Below are 18,655 nucleotides of genomic sequence, written 5' to 3' on the forward strand. Positions count from 1 at the left end.
CTCCATGTAGATGGATTATATAACACATAGAAAGTTAGACTTATTTAAAAAAATAGGTTTAAATTATTAGTGTTAACAGCAGATTTTAGAAAACTACATCAGAATATTAATGTACTATTGAGAATGTAAATATAAAAATAAGTCTCCACTGGATGGAGGTGAGGGAAAAATAGTAAGAGTAAAAATTCCTGCAGAGGTGGGGGTTGTGGGGGCAAATACTCTTAAATTTTATGTAATGAAGTGTTTGAGGTCATTTAAGGTAAACAATTCTGTAAAGTTAACATTCATGAATTCTTTAAAAAGAGCACTCTTGTATATAGTGTTGGAATCTATCAAAATCTGCATCACATTTCTCCTTTTGAGGGAAACATATTTCCATAGTTCTCTATAGGACTGTATTCTAGAAAATGGAACAACATAGCATTTTTGCAACATTACTCTTCCACAGGAGCAGAGACTTTTTAAATATATTACTTACAATGAACTACAAATGATGCAGGTCTAAATAGCTAATCTACATGGTATCTCTTCTCATTCTGGCAGGAGAGATGTCCCACCATGAAGTACTGGATGCAGTTGCCAAAGGGATAAGTGTGATTCTGTGTGAGCACAGTAACACTGAGCGAGGCTTTCTGTCAGAGTTGCGAGATATGCTGGCTACACACTTAGAGAATAAGATCACTATCATTGTGTCAGAGAGAGACAGAGACCCTCTTCAGGTGATATAGAAGAAAGCAAGGGTCACAGCATGGAGTCCAGAGTGTGTCCCCCACACCGACTTAATGCAAGTGCAAACTTGATTAAGATGCTCTGAACTAGTGCAGTCCAGAATAACTGTACAATACATTCCCCAAAGTGTAGGAGAGGTAAAATCTCTCTCAGGTAAGAATGTTAATTTTGGACTGACACACTATTTCCTGAAGATTACTTCTTGCTGCACTCAGTAGGGATGGGATCATGAGAATGTAACTAAGTAATCCAGAAAGAACAATATAGATTGATGACATCAAGCCTATGTATCTTTGTTTCCAGTACTAGAATATGTCCCTAATTATCAGTACAAGTGACTTGCATTTTAGGGAGTGGAGCTCCTGTTAACATTTCATTAACTATTTACAGATCATTGATTCTGAATACTGCTAATGCACAGCAAACTCTATAAAAAATGTGGAACAAGATTTCGGCATTTGGTACAAATATGGTAATCCTTGGTGTTGCATTAAGGTTCTTCCATCATAAGAACTGGGAAATTCCAACTTGTTCCCTTAACCTCATTATATATAAGTATGTTTTAATTTGTCATCTTTAAAAAGCAGATTTCTTCACCTATGCGCCTAACACTGCAGGATTACTTACATTGAAATAATGTCTTCTTTTCACCATAAATGTTGATCACTTTACTTTATAGTTCAGTCAAACTTTGAAAATGAAAGGAAACGCTTCAGGTTTCACACGTTTGGACTGTAGACAAGCAGGGAAATATTTATATTCAAACTAAAAATGTTTCCAAGACTTTAAATTAAAATGGACACATCCTTCTTTAAGTGCATGTAAGAGACTGGACTTAGTAAAAATAATCTCTCTCATGTTGGAGTTAAGTTGTTTGACACAGTAAGGAACTGGATCAGGAAGCAGTCAGGGGAGCAAAGGAGAAACATAGTTGGGAATGTTTTGGAGGTGCATGATGATTTATAGATTGTCAACCCAGGATCAACAGATACCATCTGATTAGAAGATTGTATTCCTAAGCACTAAGAAATGGAATGTTTGGAGCAGTGGTTTGTTTTTTTTTAAATACATGTAGGTTCTGATTGCATGCTGGTTTGAGCCTTTAGCATGCAGTTGCTTCATGTTTTGAAGCTTATCTCAGCAACTATAAAGGCTAAATACTTTTTTTTTAAATGAAAATTGAGCTTTCTTGTGCAATCCTATGTCCAGTAGTAGGGTTTTGAATTAAACCCTATCATGATAGCTGGTAAGATAGAGAATGAATGCCTCCAGCCAGCACTGAGCCTCTCCTGCTGCCCTTGCTTTCTGTGCCAGGAAGCTGAGACTTATGTTCATTCCACTTCCCTGAAGATGGAAACAGTTCTGGTTAATAAGGGTCACTTATTTTCACACTTTTAAAAGCTACCTACCCAAGAATTCTCACACATGGGAATAGTGAAACATGACTTTCTGAGCAGTTGAGTTGGAATCTAAACACAGCTGGGGATCCTGCTAAGCCAGAATGATTTTAATGTCATCAGAAAATGGAGACTAGTGCTTAGTGCAGCAAAAGATGGCCATTGGCACTAGACTCTAAAAACCTGGCAGGGAGGGGTGATGGGGACCATAACCCTCTTCACAAGGCAGCAAAGGTGCCTACTGTACTTTCAGTGGAAATCCCAGAGACTAAGCTTTCCCTGTGCAATGTGCCTGCTTTCAAAACAATGGCTGCAGGTGCTCTACTTGTAATGCACCATCCCTATCATGGCCAGCGGCTTTACAGACCCAATTGGGACCTTCCTCATAAGTAGTCTGAATGTTGTCATACACAATCACCTTTGTCTGAGACTCTAGAGAAGCTTCACTGACCCGCTCTATATACAATTTCCTTTAATGTTAATTTCCTCTAGCCTAGACCTTGCACAATCCAGTTCACTCTGCCCTGCCAGCCCACAGTGGTTAGAAGTCCATTCTTGTGATTAGGCCACTGTAGTTACCTGGGAGCAGTCTGAGTACATAGACTTGAGCATACATGTTATGTGAGGGATTTAGCCAGGAATCTTCACTTAAAGATAAGTGGAAGCATGTGATTAAAGATTCTCTGCTATCTAACTAAAGCACTCATTTCATCATTAGTAAAATGTTTTCTGAGGCTAAACTAGAGCTTGTTTTTTTCTGAACTTTCTTTGGGTAAATGAAAAAATTATTGCATTATGCAGTATTGCAGCAGGCTCAGCTGCATCATATAGACCAACACAATTGACCATAATTGGAATGCCAGCTGTGATACTAATTACAACCAACACAGTAAATGCATTATGATGTATCTGGTAGTCAAATGTTTTATCACCATTATGAATGCAATTCACTAAGCAGGAAGGGGAATTCAGACTGAATGAAGAACTCACTCCTACTTTAATAAAGTCAATGGGTGCAGAATTGATCCCAAAAAACCTAGAAATTAATTGTATTAACAGGCAGCCATTAAGTGACAGGAAATTAATGCACAGCTTAGGCAGTCATTTAATTGTTTTGAGAGGCTCAAATTTAGACATACTGCAGGGATTATTTACAGCAATTTACCTGAGCCTACATGAGGCAAGAACTGATTCTCTCTCTCACACATACACACCTACACCTACTTGTCTGTTAGCAGAAATGCACATCATCCCAGGAAGCCATATAGCTGGTCTGAAAAGGTTGCCTCACTCCTGACACCTCTGATTCACTGACATAAAAAAAAAAATCTGAATCAATTAAAAGGTTAGGGATATTACAGCACCACAGTGCTTGGTCTGAGTGAGTTTCAAATCTAGCAGAAACACAGCTGATACTTAACTTCACTGGAAGCACACAGTTCCACCTCTATCTTTAACAATAAGTGGGGAGGGGGGGGAGAAGAGTACAGCACTGCACTGTGGCCCTCCAAAACAGAATTCAGTTCAGTTTTCAGTTCTACAGTAACCTGAGCATCAAGTGGTCTAAGCACGGGACTGAGTATGTGATGGGCACTAAAACGAAGTCCCTCCCCTGCTTAGATGGGAGTCACTACCAGGAGTTCTGAGTTCTAGCCCCAGCTGATATGCCTTTTGAGACCTCAGGTAAGTCACAATCTCTGCCTCAGTTCCCCATTGTGATGTTTGTAAGTCATTTTTAAGTGTTAAGTATTAGTAGTAAAAAGGGGGCAGACTTCCCTTTGAATTTTCAGAAATAGAAGATTCTGAGAACATAGGGGTGAACTGAGAATTTAAATCCACTTCTTAATGCAGCCATGCCTTGTGTCACCTGCCATAGTGTAGACAAGAATGAAAATGAGGTTTCTGTCATCTATGCACCAGGAGATCTGTGAGAGAAACTAGAGAACATGAATAAAAGTTTATTTAACATTCTGGTAATTCAAAGCAGTCATTTATAAGATGGATTGCCACAAGATTAGGCAATAAGAGTTCAAGTGTCCCTGAAGTCTGACTGGCAGATAGTTTTACGTAGGTGATAAAACTGCAGAGCCTAAAGGTGACCTGCAAAGGAAAAAAATACTACATCGGTGCCTCTGATATATGGAGAAGGCCTCAAAGTACCCTTACAGTCCCATATAACCACATTTTTTCTTCTACACTAGAAATTCAGATCAGATCTCTGGTTTTCCTAGAAGGCACTATAGATACTGGAGAACTGGTAGACTAGGACAGAGAAATCATGCAGGTGAAAGGAGACTGGAAGTTATCTCATGCAGACTGTTTGAACATAAACAATACATTTTAATTTAGTGCAAATGCCTAAAAAAATACAATGGAGAAAAGTGGTCTTTGTTGAACTTCTCATCTTCTATTCAGGACCTCCAAAAAGTTCTCCAGGAAAGCCAGGGTAGACATCCGTGATTTTAAAAAAATACTTTATAGCCTTCTGTACATGCCATAAAGCAGGAAAAAGTCATTGTTTTTCCCTCCCTCCCATTACAGGTCACTGTAGAGCCCTTCCCAGTCACAATTTTCAACATAGATTCCCCCTTGTAGAAGGATTTGGATTTTGGGAAAGTTCCTCTATTCTACTGTCAACATTTCAGCAGAGAGGGATGGTTTAATAAGTTACCCACAACATTTCAACCCCTTGTTATTTATGTTCCATTTTTATTCCACTCCACCCGACTTAACCACTCAAGGTAGATCACCTGGCATTCTAAAATCTCAGCAACTTCACACACTAGGAGCCCATCGGCATGACCAATGTAGGGAGTACTGGAAAGCACTGAGCTGTGAAAAATTACACCTCTAGTTCAAAATAAAGCTCTGAGCATGAAGTCATTGCATTCCTCAAGTGAGCTACTCCAGCGAAACCTTCCTCTGCAGAAGGGTAACGAGCAGAAGGCACAATCTTACTGAAGAGTTAGTTTTCGTAGTCCGTAAGGGTCGCTGCATAGATACGAAGAAGGCATCACGTGAGCTGGAAGACTAAAAGCAGACAAATCTAAACTCAAGAGTAAGATATGTCTTGCTTATGGAACTCTTTACCCAAAACTACTCCAAGTAATTAGAACACCAAACTTAGAAAGTGTCACGTTTCATTAAGTGGTCCAGCAGCCCCTGGTCAAAGGGAGAGAGTGATCCAAGTTCAGACTCCTCTCCAGCAGCCCTTGGTAACAGTTGGTGTAGATGGTTTGGGATTTGAGAGGATTCACATGTCTTCATCCTCTTTTTCTAAAAAGTCAGTCAAGGTTCCGTTGTCTACAGGAATTAATAAATACTCCACTCCATCTGTTCCCTGAAAACAGACACACTGTCAACGCAGGACTGTGGCAAAGAAACCGCACCGGTGCAAAATGCGACATGAGCCACTAGACAACACTGTTACAAACAGCACAGATTTGACACACCAACATGGCCTTATGTAGTGAGATGCCCAGCCAGGTCAGCGTTCAGTGGTACTAACTACAATATTAATCCAGAAATATTTCCCTAGCATGGCCACAAGAGAAAAAGCACATTGAAATAATCAGCTCATATCTGCTTTGGGAGACAAACCCCAAAGCTTTAGAAGACAGCTGACTCAATTACCCTTGCATATTACACGAGAAAGTGGGAGCAGTCCCTACTTACTTCACTTTACTTAAATGACTTACACTGTATGTCCTGAGGCAGTATTTCTTGCAAAAGAGGGACATGGTCTAATAGTGAGAAGTGGCAACAGGAGTTCTTCAGACATTTATCAGCTATAATGCGGTAGCGATAATGCAAGCAGACATCACAGTACAACTGTGCTTAAGCAAAGTTCTGTTAAGTTCCCCAAGGGTGTAATGTGCCTCTATTCACTCCTCTGATCTATGTCCCTCAAGGCCAGAGCCCTGTGCTTGCCTCCTGTTGTTAAGTCAGTTTGCAGCTAGAAGATCCTCTACACAGAGCTCTGGGTTTGGGAGACCTGGGAATGCAGCCTTGTTGCTGGAGCTGGCTAGCAGTCTCCATTCTGGGGACTCCAAGAACAGACTTCAAAGCTTGCTAAATAGTCTCTTCTAGTTATCCAAATGCTTCAGATTGCGCCTCGAAATCTTCAGGTAATCAGGGTTCCACTGAATACCCAGAGGAGCTCTGTGTTGTTAAGTAACTAAGCTATGTTGCACTTTCTGCAGTCTCTTTCCATTACACAGAAAGTTGAGAGGCCTGCATGCAAAAGCAGGTAGCATGCTATAGGCCTTCAGCCCTTCACTAATGCACTGACCGTTTGTCAGTGCTTCAAAGAGTGTACTTTGGACATGGGTACAGTTCATCTCAGGTGCTGCCCCAGTCTCAGGTAAACTCAACAGTATGCAAGTAGTGAAATAAAAAGTAAGACCACCAGCTGCAGCCACAGTCAAGATAAAGTTGCCTAGCTCACCCGCTTGGTCCGGATGAGCTTGTGGTCCCTGAATTCTGTCAGCTGAGCCCGAAGAGTCAGGTCACTGTTCACAAGGAAGGCTTCCCGACACCGCTGGTAGAAGTCTTGGAAAGATAGTCCTGGGTATGGAGAGGAGTTAAATAAATCAAGACAGCCAGAAACCAAAGCAGATCCATGTGCTCTGGTAGAGGGCAAAGTTACTTCCTCTCCTGCAATCCTGAAGGATAAATTGCACAGCTTGCTCACTATAAAGCAGCATTACTGGGACATCCAATTTGAGGAGCCCCCTTAAAAAGAGGGAGAAGGAATCTCCTGCTATTTCAGCTGTTACTCTGATCAAATTCAGAACATACATCCTGACCATATTTAATGCATTTGTCAACCACAGCTTTGTTCCACAGATACAGCCAAGCTAAAGGGATTTCAGGAATGGAAAGTGGCAGATCTGACAGTACAAGATCCTCCATTTGGAAAAGTCAAACTTTCAGAGCACCTCAAGCGCTCAGCCCAGTGTGGGTTTCTCGTTCACTGCACAGCTCCTATATTATTTTATCTTTATCTTCCTAGATTATTAATACTATGCCATTTATTTGCAAGTTGCAGAGCACTACAGACATTAACCTGTAGGTATCATAGGTGGACAAGCCAGGACATAGATTGTGGCCTGACTAAGGTCACGCAGTTAGTCAGTGGCAGAAGTGGTAACAGAACCCAAGAGGTCTCGACTCCTGGTCTCCCCTAATCAATAGATGGTGTGTGACAGTCAATTTCTTCCTTCGTTTTGTAACTCAGCCTCACGTGGAGGATTTCACTATTACAGCGGGTGACAGTAAGAAGAGATCCTCTGAACTCAGCCATTCATCTGATTTCATGTCACACACCAGAACATGTAGCCCAATGCACAGCACTGGTAGAGATGCTCTGTGCTAAACTCACTTTCAAGAGCCAGCAGTTTCAGTAAATCTGCTATGGCAACACATGGAAGCTGGGTTCTCCCATTTTAGCACCTTGATTGAACTGTCAATGGTGCCACTTAAGAGAAGAGAGGAAATGCCACATGCATTCCTACATCAGACACCAGGTACCTGGGTAAGATGGGTTATCCTTGTTCTCCAGATGATACTGGGCCAGCAGTCTGAAAATCCCTCTATAGGAAAAAAAAAATATTTTTTTTTTTGGAAGGCCATTACAGAAATGTTAAACAATTTTTCTTGAACAGAGTCTTGTGTGTATGCAGCAGCTGGAGGAAAAGACTTGCTTTCCAAGAGCCATTAATTTGAAGTGGTCCCATTCCTCCATCATGTAAGGACTACTGCTCACTTGGAACCCAAGTTAAACAATCAACTTGAAAAGTGTCAGAAAGCTGATTGTTCTATAGAACAAAGCCCAAATTAAGTTATCATTCCATAGAGCCCAGGAGACAGGACTCAGGAGTACACCCATGTAGTCAACTAATTCGTTTATTGGTGCCCACTATAAGCAAGAAATCAAAAATGGCAGGTCACACTGCAATGCAAAGCAATTCTGTAGTTCATACATTGCACTGCAAAAACCAACCAATATGCTGGTCGTGGAACCTGCCTCCTTTCATCCAGTTAGTAGTATTCACTATGAGTTACAGAAATAACAAGCTTGACTTTCTTACTCAAATAAGATGCAAACACAGAAGTCACTTAATTATTCTCTTTTTCCCTGCAGATTTTCAGATTAAAACTTTGAATTTGTATTTTAAAAGAGCCTGAGGTGGATTTAAGGTGGAAAGTCTTAGATGGCAGCCATCCCTTGGATGGGGTTTGGTAACAAGACATACACAGGCTCCTCCATGGACAAAAGCAAGCTGTCCGGTATTGTTAGACTGTGTCTGTAGCCACCCACTCTATGTGCAAATGCAGCAGGAACTGCTACTGAAATTGAGATTGAGTTGTGTCTGTGTGGTGACAGAAGCACCAATACAGCAAGCCAGATCCTCCATTTTTTTTTTTATTTGTATGGCAAGATTCTTGGTTGTTAGAATGAAAGGTCTAGTAAGCCACGCCAGCATACTAGCTATCTATTTTCTGCATTGCTGTACATCAGTGGCTCCCATACTACAGTCCATCACAAAAGCTTATGCTCAAATAAATTGGTTAGTCTCTAAGGTGCCACAAGTCCTCCTTTTCTTTTTGCGAATACAGACTAACACGGCTGTTACTCTGAAACCTTACATGGGAAAGTAACAGCTGCCACAGGAACATTCTGCAATGCTGAATGGGCAGGGAGAGGCTCTGCAAGGTAATCTCTCTAGGAAGCTGTTCCATATTCTCTCTCTCTTCCCCCCCCCATCCCCCCTCCCCAGGAGGTAGGCTGGCAGCATTTGCAATTCCCCAGCTGTAAGGGCTGTCACCTTGCTCCTTCACTATAGAGCACATTTCAGGGAGTCAGAAAGAAGTGCTGAGAGAGTGGGTGGAGATTCCCTCAATTCCTCACCCATCAGTGACTCACTAAGCAGTCGGAAGAGGGGCACTTAGCAGAACACCAAATCCAAGTCATTGTGTATACAGACTCTGCTGGCACTTCAATATTTTGCATTCTAAACTTCCTCCAGCTAGACTGAGATCCACACTGCTGAGACAGAGCCAATGGGGACCTTGCTTTCCAATTATGAGAAAAGTGAGATGAAGGATGGCAAGTGGTTAAGGGACTGGACTGGGACTCAGGAGATCAGGGTTCAATTCAAGCTCCACCATTGACTTCTTAATGACACCAGGCAAGTCACTTAATCACTCCATGTTTCAGTTCCCCATATGTAGAGCCCTGTGCAGATAAAAATGTATATCCGCGGATATCAATCAGTACCTGCAGAACCACAACAGCGAAAGGAACAGAGCATAGGGTTGCCACTCCCAGGAGCCAGCACGCCGCATTGGCAGCTCCTCCAGCGCGGGTATACTGCCTGCAGCCCCGTCCCCACCCCTTCCACGCAGCTATCTGCATCTCCCGTCTGGGGGTGTGCGTGCCACTTGCACACAAGAGCACAACCAGGCACAGCTGCCTGGGAGCCCAGTGCCCACCCCAGTGGGCGCGGCTGGGGGCGGTACAGCTGCGCTGGAGGAGCTGCCAGCGTGGGGCGCTGGCTCCTAGGAGCAGCGCCCACATTCGGCTCCTTTCGTGCTGCGGTTCCCGCGAAAGCGCGGAGGTTCTGCGGATACTGATTTCTATCCATGGATATAAATTTGTATCCACGCAGGGCTCTACCCATATGGAAATTGGAGATGACAGCCCTGTCTCTCTCACCCTTTTTGTCTCTTTTATCTGTAAGATCTTTGGGACTGGGCCTGTCTCTTACTACACGTACACACAACACCTAGCACAGTCTTAACTGGGGCTTCTAGCTCTTGGAACAATAACGTGATAGTATCTTACCTGGCATTGGGAGTGAGACTCTGCAAGACATGCGTTAGGGAGCTCAGAGCCAGAGACCCAGACTGCTGCACTAAGAGCGAGTTCTCATAGGAGGTTTCTTCCAGGTAGGGACTAAAAGTGGTTGTTTCATACCAGAGCCAGTTATAGAGGCTTTGCTTTGCTTGATCCCACACTAGACACACACACACACAAAAGGGAAGAAAGGATGGACAGGGTTGCAGATTTAGCTTCTCCCAGTCGTACAATATAAACCATTTTAAGGTCTAGTGCAGCAGCACAACCTCAGAGCAGTGGTTCAACCTTTCCAGGCTACTGGACCCCTAAAGCCCAAGTCCTGCTGTGTGGGGTCCCGGGCAATTGCCCAGCTCGTGACCCCCTAACCCCAGCCCTGCACTTGCAACCCCTCTAAACCCGTCCCATACCCCCCGGAAGACCTCTGTGTACCCCTATGACATACCCCTGCTTGAGAACCACTGCCTTAGTGAATCCTCACTTATATAGAGCAATATTTACTCAGCCATTTACACTCAGAGTGAAGCATGTTCTCTGTACCAAAGAATTTACACGCACTCTGCACACACCCCCTTTTCCATTCCACTTTCAGTTAGAAGCTATAAGATAGCGCCAGTCTGAACAACGTGGGGTTTGAACCAGTTGTTCAGCAAAGCATTAGTACTCTATAGATAATCTGACAGTGATTGGCAGCTATAGTCGAGTGTTTGTACAGCCCCATGGGCAATGGGACTCATCCTGATCATGGCCTCCAGGTGCTAATCAAAAGCTACATGTACATTATGCACACACGGGGCAGAGATATGGCAATGCAAGCAATATACATAGTGCATTTAACAATCCCAGAAGGGTGGTTTTTCTGGAAGCACAGTGGAGGAGACCAAGGCCCTGGACTCACTGAGTGGAGCATTGATGTGATCGATGGAGGCGATGAGGTGGACATTGGGCAGGGATGCTAACTGTGCAAGAATTTGCTGGCTTTTGTCTCCTCTCAACATCTTGCTGTCCAGGTTATGGATGAGGAGATAGAGCTCCAAGGAAGAATCTACAAAGGGGGGAAAAAAACAGCAAGGGAACAGTCACACTAAGGAGCTGAACTAAGAGTGAAGAGATTCCTCTTTCTCACTGTGGTTTGAGCACAAGCCAGTCCTGTCAAATCCCCTATGCACGTCCGTCCATCATTCAAGTGTCAGAGGACTTTCCCCTTCAGGTTACTAGGCCCTGCGGATGCCAATCAGCCTATATTTCAGGGCATCTGAAATATTTTACACAAGCTCTTTCCACTGTAGCTCTCAACCCCTGTTTCACTTGCTCATAATCTGTCCAGAAGTTTCTCTTTTGGGCTAAAGCTTTTTATGCCTTTAGTTCTGAGCCTCTACGCCAGTGATGTTCAAACTGTGGATCATGACCCAGTCCTGGGTTGCGGAATGGAAGGTCACAGTGGCTCTGGTCAGCACCGCCAACTGGGCCGTTAGAAGTCCTAGGTGGTGGCGGTGGAGCAAAGGGCACGGGGCTCTGCATGCTGCCCCTGCCCCGAGCACTGGCTCCACACTCCCATTGGCCAGGAAACAGCCAATGAGAGCTGGGGAAGTGGGGGGTGCCTGTGGGTGAGAGCCACGCAGAGCCAGACCTGCTGTTGTCCGCTTCCAGGGAGCAGCGTGGTCTGCGGTGCCAGGACAGACAGGAAGCCTGCCTGAGCACCCCCGCTGTGCCGCAGACTGGGAGCCACCCGAGGTAAGCCCACGCCCCAATCCCCTGCCCCAGCCCTGAGCCCCCCCAAACCCAGAGTCCCTTCCTGCACCCCAAACCCCTCATCCCTGGCCTCACCCGAGCCCGGACACCCTCCCGCACCTCAACCACCTGCTCCAGCCCTGAGCCCCCTCCCACACCCTGAACCCCTTATTCCCAGCCCCACCCTGCAGCCCTTACCCCTGCACCCCAACCCTCTGCCCCAGCCCAGAGCCGCTCTCACACCCCAAACCCTTCATCCCCAGCTCCGCTGGGTCATGGGCATCAACAATTTTCTTCAACTGGGTCGCCAGAAAAAAAAGTTTGAAAACCAAATAAAACCCTCCCACTCACAGAGGATCTGATCCAAAGCCCACTGACTTGAACAGTACTCTCTCTCACCATGCCTTTAAGGAGCTCTGTGTGGGTATGCCTATACAGCGGCTCGGAGATGTAATTCCCAGTGCAGGTAGAGGTACACATGCTAACCTGAGCAGAGTGGTGTGGCAGTGGTGGGCAGCTAGCCTAAGCAGCCAAGTATGATCATGCCCGAGCCCCTGGGTATGTACTCCAGGGGCTAGCCCTGGTTGCCACAGAAACTGCTATTTTTAGATGCTAGCTTAAGCAAAGCTAGGGCTGTATATCTACCCAAGCTGGGAATCGCATCTCCCAGCTGCTGCGAAGATGTACTTTAAGACTTTTTGACACACACAATGCAAATGGATGAACATTAAAAGTTCAAACTTGGCCTGTGGCTGCTAAAGCTCCCAAAGAAACAGCTGCTTGGCAAGACCAGTAAACTCCCTGACAAACCATTAGCCAATTAAAAATTCTGTTTTGTGCAGAAACCAAGTAGCTACTCAACTGCCCATGGCCCTGGGAGACAGCTAGAGTTTAGCACCTGTGATGCTGCATAAAAACAGCTACTACTGGAGACCTGCCTCCAGCCAGCCAGCCAACCTTTCCCTACCCACTCTCTGTAGGAAAGCACAAAGACTGATGAAGGATGAACATCTGCAGGGGGGAAGATACATGAGTTAAGGCTCCAATGGCAACATCATATATGGACAGATGTAGACACAAAATTTAGCTACTGGGACCGTACACAAGCAGCATACAGCTATACGGTTACATATGAAACTCAGCAAGCACTCTGTATATGACATGACCCATTTAACATTGCTTTTAGAACCTGAACTCCCACTTCCTACTTCATTTGCTCAAAACAGCCATCAACAACAGAGGGGTCTGCATACATTAAGTTACATCGCCAGTCACTTTCAGCCAATTAGACCTCGTACATTCAAAGCTCAATCCAATGTCCACTGAAGCCTATGGCAAGCCTCTTAGACCAGGGTTTTCAAAGGAGCCTAAGGGGGTTCAGCCCCCTACTCCCATTAAATGTCAGTGGTATTTGGGCATCTGGGCTTTTTTGAAATTTTCAGCTCTTTTGGCTTCAATGGGTGTAATTCAGGCCCTCAGGCAACCAGTAAGAACCTCCTTCTCCCACCCACCCCCATACAAAAAGTTTAGGTTTTACCCATATTCTGTTCTATCAATGAACTTACAGCTGATGAGATATATGGCACAAACTCCTCCAATGAACCAAGTGAAGAGACTAAGCACTCAGTAGAGCAGACGTGAGGCTCTCGTGCTCATTGTCAGAATGCTCATTTTCTCACCTTTCCTTGGCAACACGTCTAAGCTAACATGCTGAAATTGAGGAAAGGGAATGCTGTATTTCCAGGCATTCAATTTCAAGATACCTTCACACATTTCACAACAAAGAAGCCAACATCCTGGTGCACTTACGCATCTATTCAGAGAACTATGTATATTTTCTAGGAAAGCCACCAAAATCACAATACAGGAAACAGAACAGCAAGAGTCAACACATAGATTGCAATTGAGCAAGTCAGAAGTGTATGTGATTTCAAGGAAGACACCAGACTTGCACAAGCTTTTCCAAGATCAGAGAGAGTCTAAGCTTTAGGGCATCTGCTCAGCCGCTCTACCTTCTTTAAATCTTTTCATGATCAAGTCTAACTGATCCATAGGGCTGCGGAAAGTCCCCACATGATCCAGCACCTCCTCTGTTATGGAGTTCAGAATCTGTAACAGAAAAGTGCAAGATCACTATCATCCTGAGAGACTTCTGATAACTATGGGCTTAATACCAAATCTAAGAGTTGGGCCTCAGCTAACACCAAAGATTTGCACCAATTCCAGCCGTCTGTGACCAGTTGCCAGCATAGCTGCACATAGTGCAAACCCCTAGGGTAGTCAAGGTAAGTCATGATTTTCTCTGCTTGAAATGGGAGTAGGTTGCCTATTATGGGATACCTCATCTATACTCAGGAGTTTGCACTAGTTCAGGTACAGCAATGACAGGTACACCAATCCCTAGCATGGCCAAAGTTTCTTTAAACTCAAGGAGAAGTGAGAACAGGGAATGCTATTCATTGAGGAGTCTGTGTTTAGAGACTGGGAAAGCTTCCTGTGGTCTACACTAAATGTTTTGTATTGGAAGATTTTAGTGGCTGCGGATAACAAGCAGCAACTTAAAAACCTCACAAGCTTTGTCACACTTACTGATTTCACAGTGATGCTGGGGAAGAAGCCATTGACAACAAGGTGAACAGAATCCTGGAGCAGAGAGGTACGAAACTTCTCCAATAAATCTCTCTTTGAGCCCAGTCCATAAAGCACAATACTGAACCCCAGGCTGCAGCAAAGAGAGAAGATTAAAGGAATCAAACCGACAGGTCCTAGAATCTCACATCTCTGTGTTCATTACATGAAACAATCTGATCCCCTCTCCTCCTACAATCTTTTAATTCTAAAGAGTCAATCAAGTCCAGGCTACTTCAGCTTGCAGCCAGCCAGTCCCTCAGTTTGTAAGGGTTTGAGATGAGCGGGTATGGTCATTCCATGTAATGAAAAGGAGTGTTTGTCAGCATTTTCAAGACCTGGGAATTTGCTGTCCTACACAAGAAAGGGACACTTGTCTGAAGACTATCAGCATATAAATCTAGGTCCTCTGAAACAGTGCAGACTAACATGGCAATTGCTCACAAAGCCACTGCATAGGCCCCTCCAACAAGCTATTCAGGCACAGTACATTCAGCTTTTCCCATGAATCACAGCAGCTATGAGACAGCAAATGGAAGCCTACCAGTTGCTTCTAATGTGTCTTTTCTAGTCAGGTCAAAGGTCATGATTTCAAAATCAAGACATGCTATTCTAGTACTTGTGATTTAGCCTTTAATTATCCAATGTAGCGAGAGACAGGCAGATACAGGGATGCTTTAGGACACTGCAGATCACGGACCTCTTATGAGGAGAAGCACAGCATCTAAGGCTCAAAGGAAGAATGATGAGTCAATGGAAGAGGCAAGAGTGGGCCAGATCCCAAGGTGCTGCGCACAAACTCCTCCCACTAACTTCAATGCAAGCAAGCAAGACCTCTCTGGATTTGACCCAGTGAGAATATTTATTGTAAACCTAGGTCGCTCTTACTCCCCCATATAGTATCTTCCATCCCCACCTGCTCCCTCTGTCTCACCAGCCTGCCATCTTTCCTCCCATTATCCCATATGTCCGGGCCTGTCCCATGAACCATGACACCGCAATTTCCTCCTTGCACCACACTCCTTTCACAAAGCCTTCTAGCACTGATGTCCTCCCATAAATCTACACCTGCCCTCCTCTGTGCTACTAGCCACTGTATCCTTTGTCCCAGTTAGAATCGAATCCTCTAGAGGCAGGGACCTTGTCTTCTGTAAAGCACCATGGAACCTTAGAGCTCAAAGCAACACCCATTAAATATAATGGAAGCGTGCCCCCCACCCCTGCTCCCTCTCTCTCACAAATTGACACAGAATTTGAGCTCCTACAGTCCTCAGACTCGGCACTTTTCTTCTCGCATCTATTAACTATTAGATCCCTCAAGCTAAGAAAGCTCACTACTACACTACTGAAGAAAAACAGATTTTATGGGAAGTGGTACTGGTGATTTGCTAACAGACTTGTATGCTCTAAACGGTCTTTCCCCCTTCTCTCATATACTCGACTGTTTATAAAATATACTAATGAGCACTTACAGCTCCCATCAACTGAGGACACTCTACACCTCTAAAAACCCCGGCTGTTCAGCTCATAAAGAGTTAATTTTGCAATACTTGTCTCACAAGAGATGCATTACACGGACTTCACCCTAAGAAATTGCACCTGCTTATCCTGCAACCTCAACCTTAATTGAAACAGTGAATCATTCCATTGCCCATCTGTGGGACAATAATTTAAATTAGTAGAGGCTTTCCTGATGCTATGTTGGGAAATAATGTTCACTGTTATCTTCTTAGAGGAATCCATTGATACTTACTGTAACTGCAGCATCCATTTGGAAAACAAGGATTCGTGCTGCTGGTTTAGTTCCTTCAATTCAGCAGTGAAGGCAGGGGCAGCCTTGTTCAGGAGGACAAGCAGTGTTTGCTGTGTTTAGAAGGGGAGAATAGGGTTTAGGGTTGAAGACAATGACTAAACAGGTGTCTAAATGTGTGCCTGGAATGTGTGACTGAACCCTTACAAACACTGCACTTCTATAGCACCTTCCATTCAAAGATCAGAGTGCTTTACCAGTATTAATTAAACTGCAATACTCCACTGGGAACAATTAGCCCAGGTTTGCTGATGGGGAAGGCAAATGACTTGCCCACTTTTACACAGAAATCTCTGGCTGATCTGAGAATAGGATCAAGGCTGATGCTCAGCCCTGTGTCTTGGTCACACCCCATTCTGCCCCACCTTGCAGCATCTGGGCATACTGCTACTGAGACAATGGCACATTCACAGCTTCTTCTGCACCAGCAGCTGGATATTCTCCGCTAAGCATGCTCTGGCCATAATGGATGCACCGAACCAGAGACAACCCCATTAGCACTGGGCAAGACCAGAGTGCCTGTCAACGTGGTTTGCGTTAGTTCAGTTGATTCAGTCACTAAAGGGTTAAAGTCCATGAGGTATGATGTTTAAAGAGAAGACTCCAGAGTATTAAAAAACAAATAGAAAAGAATTAACCTGCAGATCAAAACTAGTCTCACCAGAGAAAGCGTTATGAGAAATGTATTACGAATCTGCAGGGCTAGTTCAGGCTTTTAAGAGACATGCCAAAGTCCCGACGTGTAAGCTAGCAGCACTGCTTAAAACGTTGGCAATGAAATTGGAACTGCTGTGGCATGAGACCTATGCAGGCTTCAAATTCTCCAATTAATGCATTCACTTCCCACCCCCATGTGGCAGAAGAGAGGTTACTCTGGAGAGAAAACAGAAGGCAACTCTGCTATTTCAAATAAACACACAGCTTTCAGAGCATCAAGCTGCCCATTAGTCCCGTTGACATCAGGAGAAGATGAAACACTGCATGTCTGGATTTCCCAATACACAGGAGTGTTCAATTTAACTACCTGGAATCCACCAGAGTTTTCCCTGGGTAATGCATTATGCACAATCCAGGCAGCAGCCAGCAGGTAATCCGAAGGCATGTGTTTTGGTAACATGGAGTGAGACTGATAATCCCAGACACAAAAATCTTAGGTATTCACCGAACAGACAGCAGGCACCAGTGGTACCTGTTTCTCTGAGTCCCTGCTCCGAAGGGGCCACCTCTAGGGACAAAGGGATCATTCATTCTCCGTGATACATTCAATCCACAGCCTCTCCACGGGGAGTGTCAACAAGTGGTACATTTGAGTTGTTTTTTTTTTAAGAAGCCACCAAAGTTAGATGTGGAGGCCTGTCTACTGGGAACCAGATTGGGACAACACTCCCTTTCACACATATACAGAGGCCACTGAATAGCTGTCAGATAGTAACATTTCTGGCTGCCCCCAACCTGGGTGGCATTTGAACCACCAACCCAGAGCTGAAATCTTCCCCCACACCATTAATACTCCCCTCAGCTCATCTGGGGGAATAGATGGGTTTTTACTTTTAACAAATTTGTTCACAAAAGGCAGACTTCATTGCTGCCCTCTATTCGTATCATCCCTTTCTACCTCCCCTGCATTCTGAATTCTAGCGATTTCAACGTTCAACCAACCTATTAGCCAGCACCTACGACACATTTCCCTCCTCCCCACAACAGTTTCCCCACTGTTGCTACCACTTTCCTCAGCTCCAATGGTGAGAGCACTAGAGCAGAGAAGGCAACAGCAGTTTAACCACTGTGTCACCTGACCGGACTCAGAGCAGCTGTACAAAGCATAATAGTTCAAACACCAATGGACTGTTGGCACAAGTCTACCCTAGGGCTCCCGCCACTGCTATCACCAGTAAAGCTGAACTGGTAGTAGCAACAGTGGGAAATTTCAGGGGGGAAAAAGTCCACCACAGACAAGGCCTTCTGTTCTGAAGATGGTTTCATCTGCTACAAACTGTACCTGATCCAGCTTTCTTTTCTGCAGCTTCTGAAGGGTTCGATCGGAGGTTAGAACTTTGGAACTACTGTGTGCCTCAAAGTATTCTTCCACCAGGTTGCTCTGAAAAGGCAGAGCGAAATGTCAGTCTCAGGTAGGTTCTGTGGGCTTGCTCTTTCTCCCCACCCCACTCTCTCGGCTCAAATTGCTGGGTTAGGATGCCGCTTTACAGCCACACCTGCTCCTCAGTTCAGAGGGGATGGGGTTGAGGAGAAAACCTAAAGCAGAGATGCCAACCTCGCTCTCAGACTTTTAGGAATGTTTATGAAAAAGATTTGGGAGGAATTAGGGAGGCTGTTTTGACCTCTCCCCTCCCCCCATCTGTTGGAAAGCGGGAGGGACTGAAACCCAACCCCAAACACGAAGACAGAGTGTAGGAAAGCTGCCCTCATATGCCACCTATGGCCCTTAATTCCTTGGCCAATGCTAGGTCTGGACCTCCTTCCCAGAATAATCCTCCTCCA

At 44.7% G+C, this 18,655-nt stretch overlaps 2 protein-coding genes across 7 annotated transcripts in view; one reads left to right on the plus strand and one right to left on the minus strand.

Moving 5' to 3' along the window:
- The window catches only part of NIF3L1 (NGG1 interacting factor 3 like 1), a 15,411-nt gene extending 11,356 nt beyond the window's left edge, over positions 1–4,055 (plus strand). For all 3 annotated transcript variants that reach the window (XM_074967893.1, XM_074967892.1, XM_074967894.1), the window contains exon 7: positions 544–4,055. In XM_074967893.1, the coding sequence (XP_074823994.1) occupies positions 544–728 (185 nt within the window). In that variant the 3' untranslated portion in view covers positions 729–4,055. The remainder of the gene's footprint in view (positions 1–543) is intronic.
- ORC2 (origin recognition complex subunit 2) overlaps positions 3,608–18,655 on the minus strand; it is a 25,567-nt gene continuing 10,519 nt past the window's right edge. The window contains exons 8-16 of one of the 4 annotated variants that reach the window (XM_074967884.1): positions 18,156–18,254; positions 16,100–16,209; positions 14,308–14,440; positions 13,731–13,827; positions 10,886–11,032; positions 9,976–10,147; positions 7,659–7,720; positions 6,574–6,692; positions 3,608–5,466 (exon numbers count right to left, since the gene is read on the minus strand). In XM_074967884.1, coding sequence (XP_074823985.1) covers positions 5,380–5,466; positions 6,574–6,692; positions 7,659–7,720; positions 9,976–10,147; positions 10,886–11,032; positions 13,731–13,827; positions 14,308–14,440; positions 16,100–16,209; positions 18,156–18,254 — 1,026 coding nt within the window. In that variant the 3' untranslated portion in view covers positions 3,608–5,379. The remainder of the gene's footprint in view (positions 5,467–6,573; positions 6,693–7,658; positions 7,721–9,975; positions 10,148–10,885; positions 11,033–13,730; positions 13,828–14,307; positions 14,441–16,099; positions 16,210–18,155; positions 18,255–18,655) is intronic. The other 3 variants (XM_074967882.1, XM_074967881.1, XM_074967883.1) reach the window with 3 other exon arrangements.

This window comes from Natator depressus, chromosome 11 (genome assembly GCF_965152275.1).
Source record: "Natator depressus isolate rNatDep1 chromosome 11, rNatDep2.hap1, whole genome shotgun sequence".
Lineage (NCBI taxonomy): Eukaryota > Metazoa > Chordata > Testudines > Cheloniidae > Natator > Natator depressus.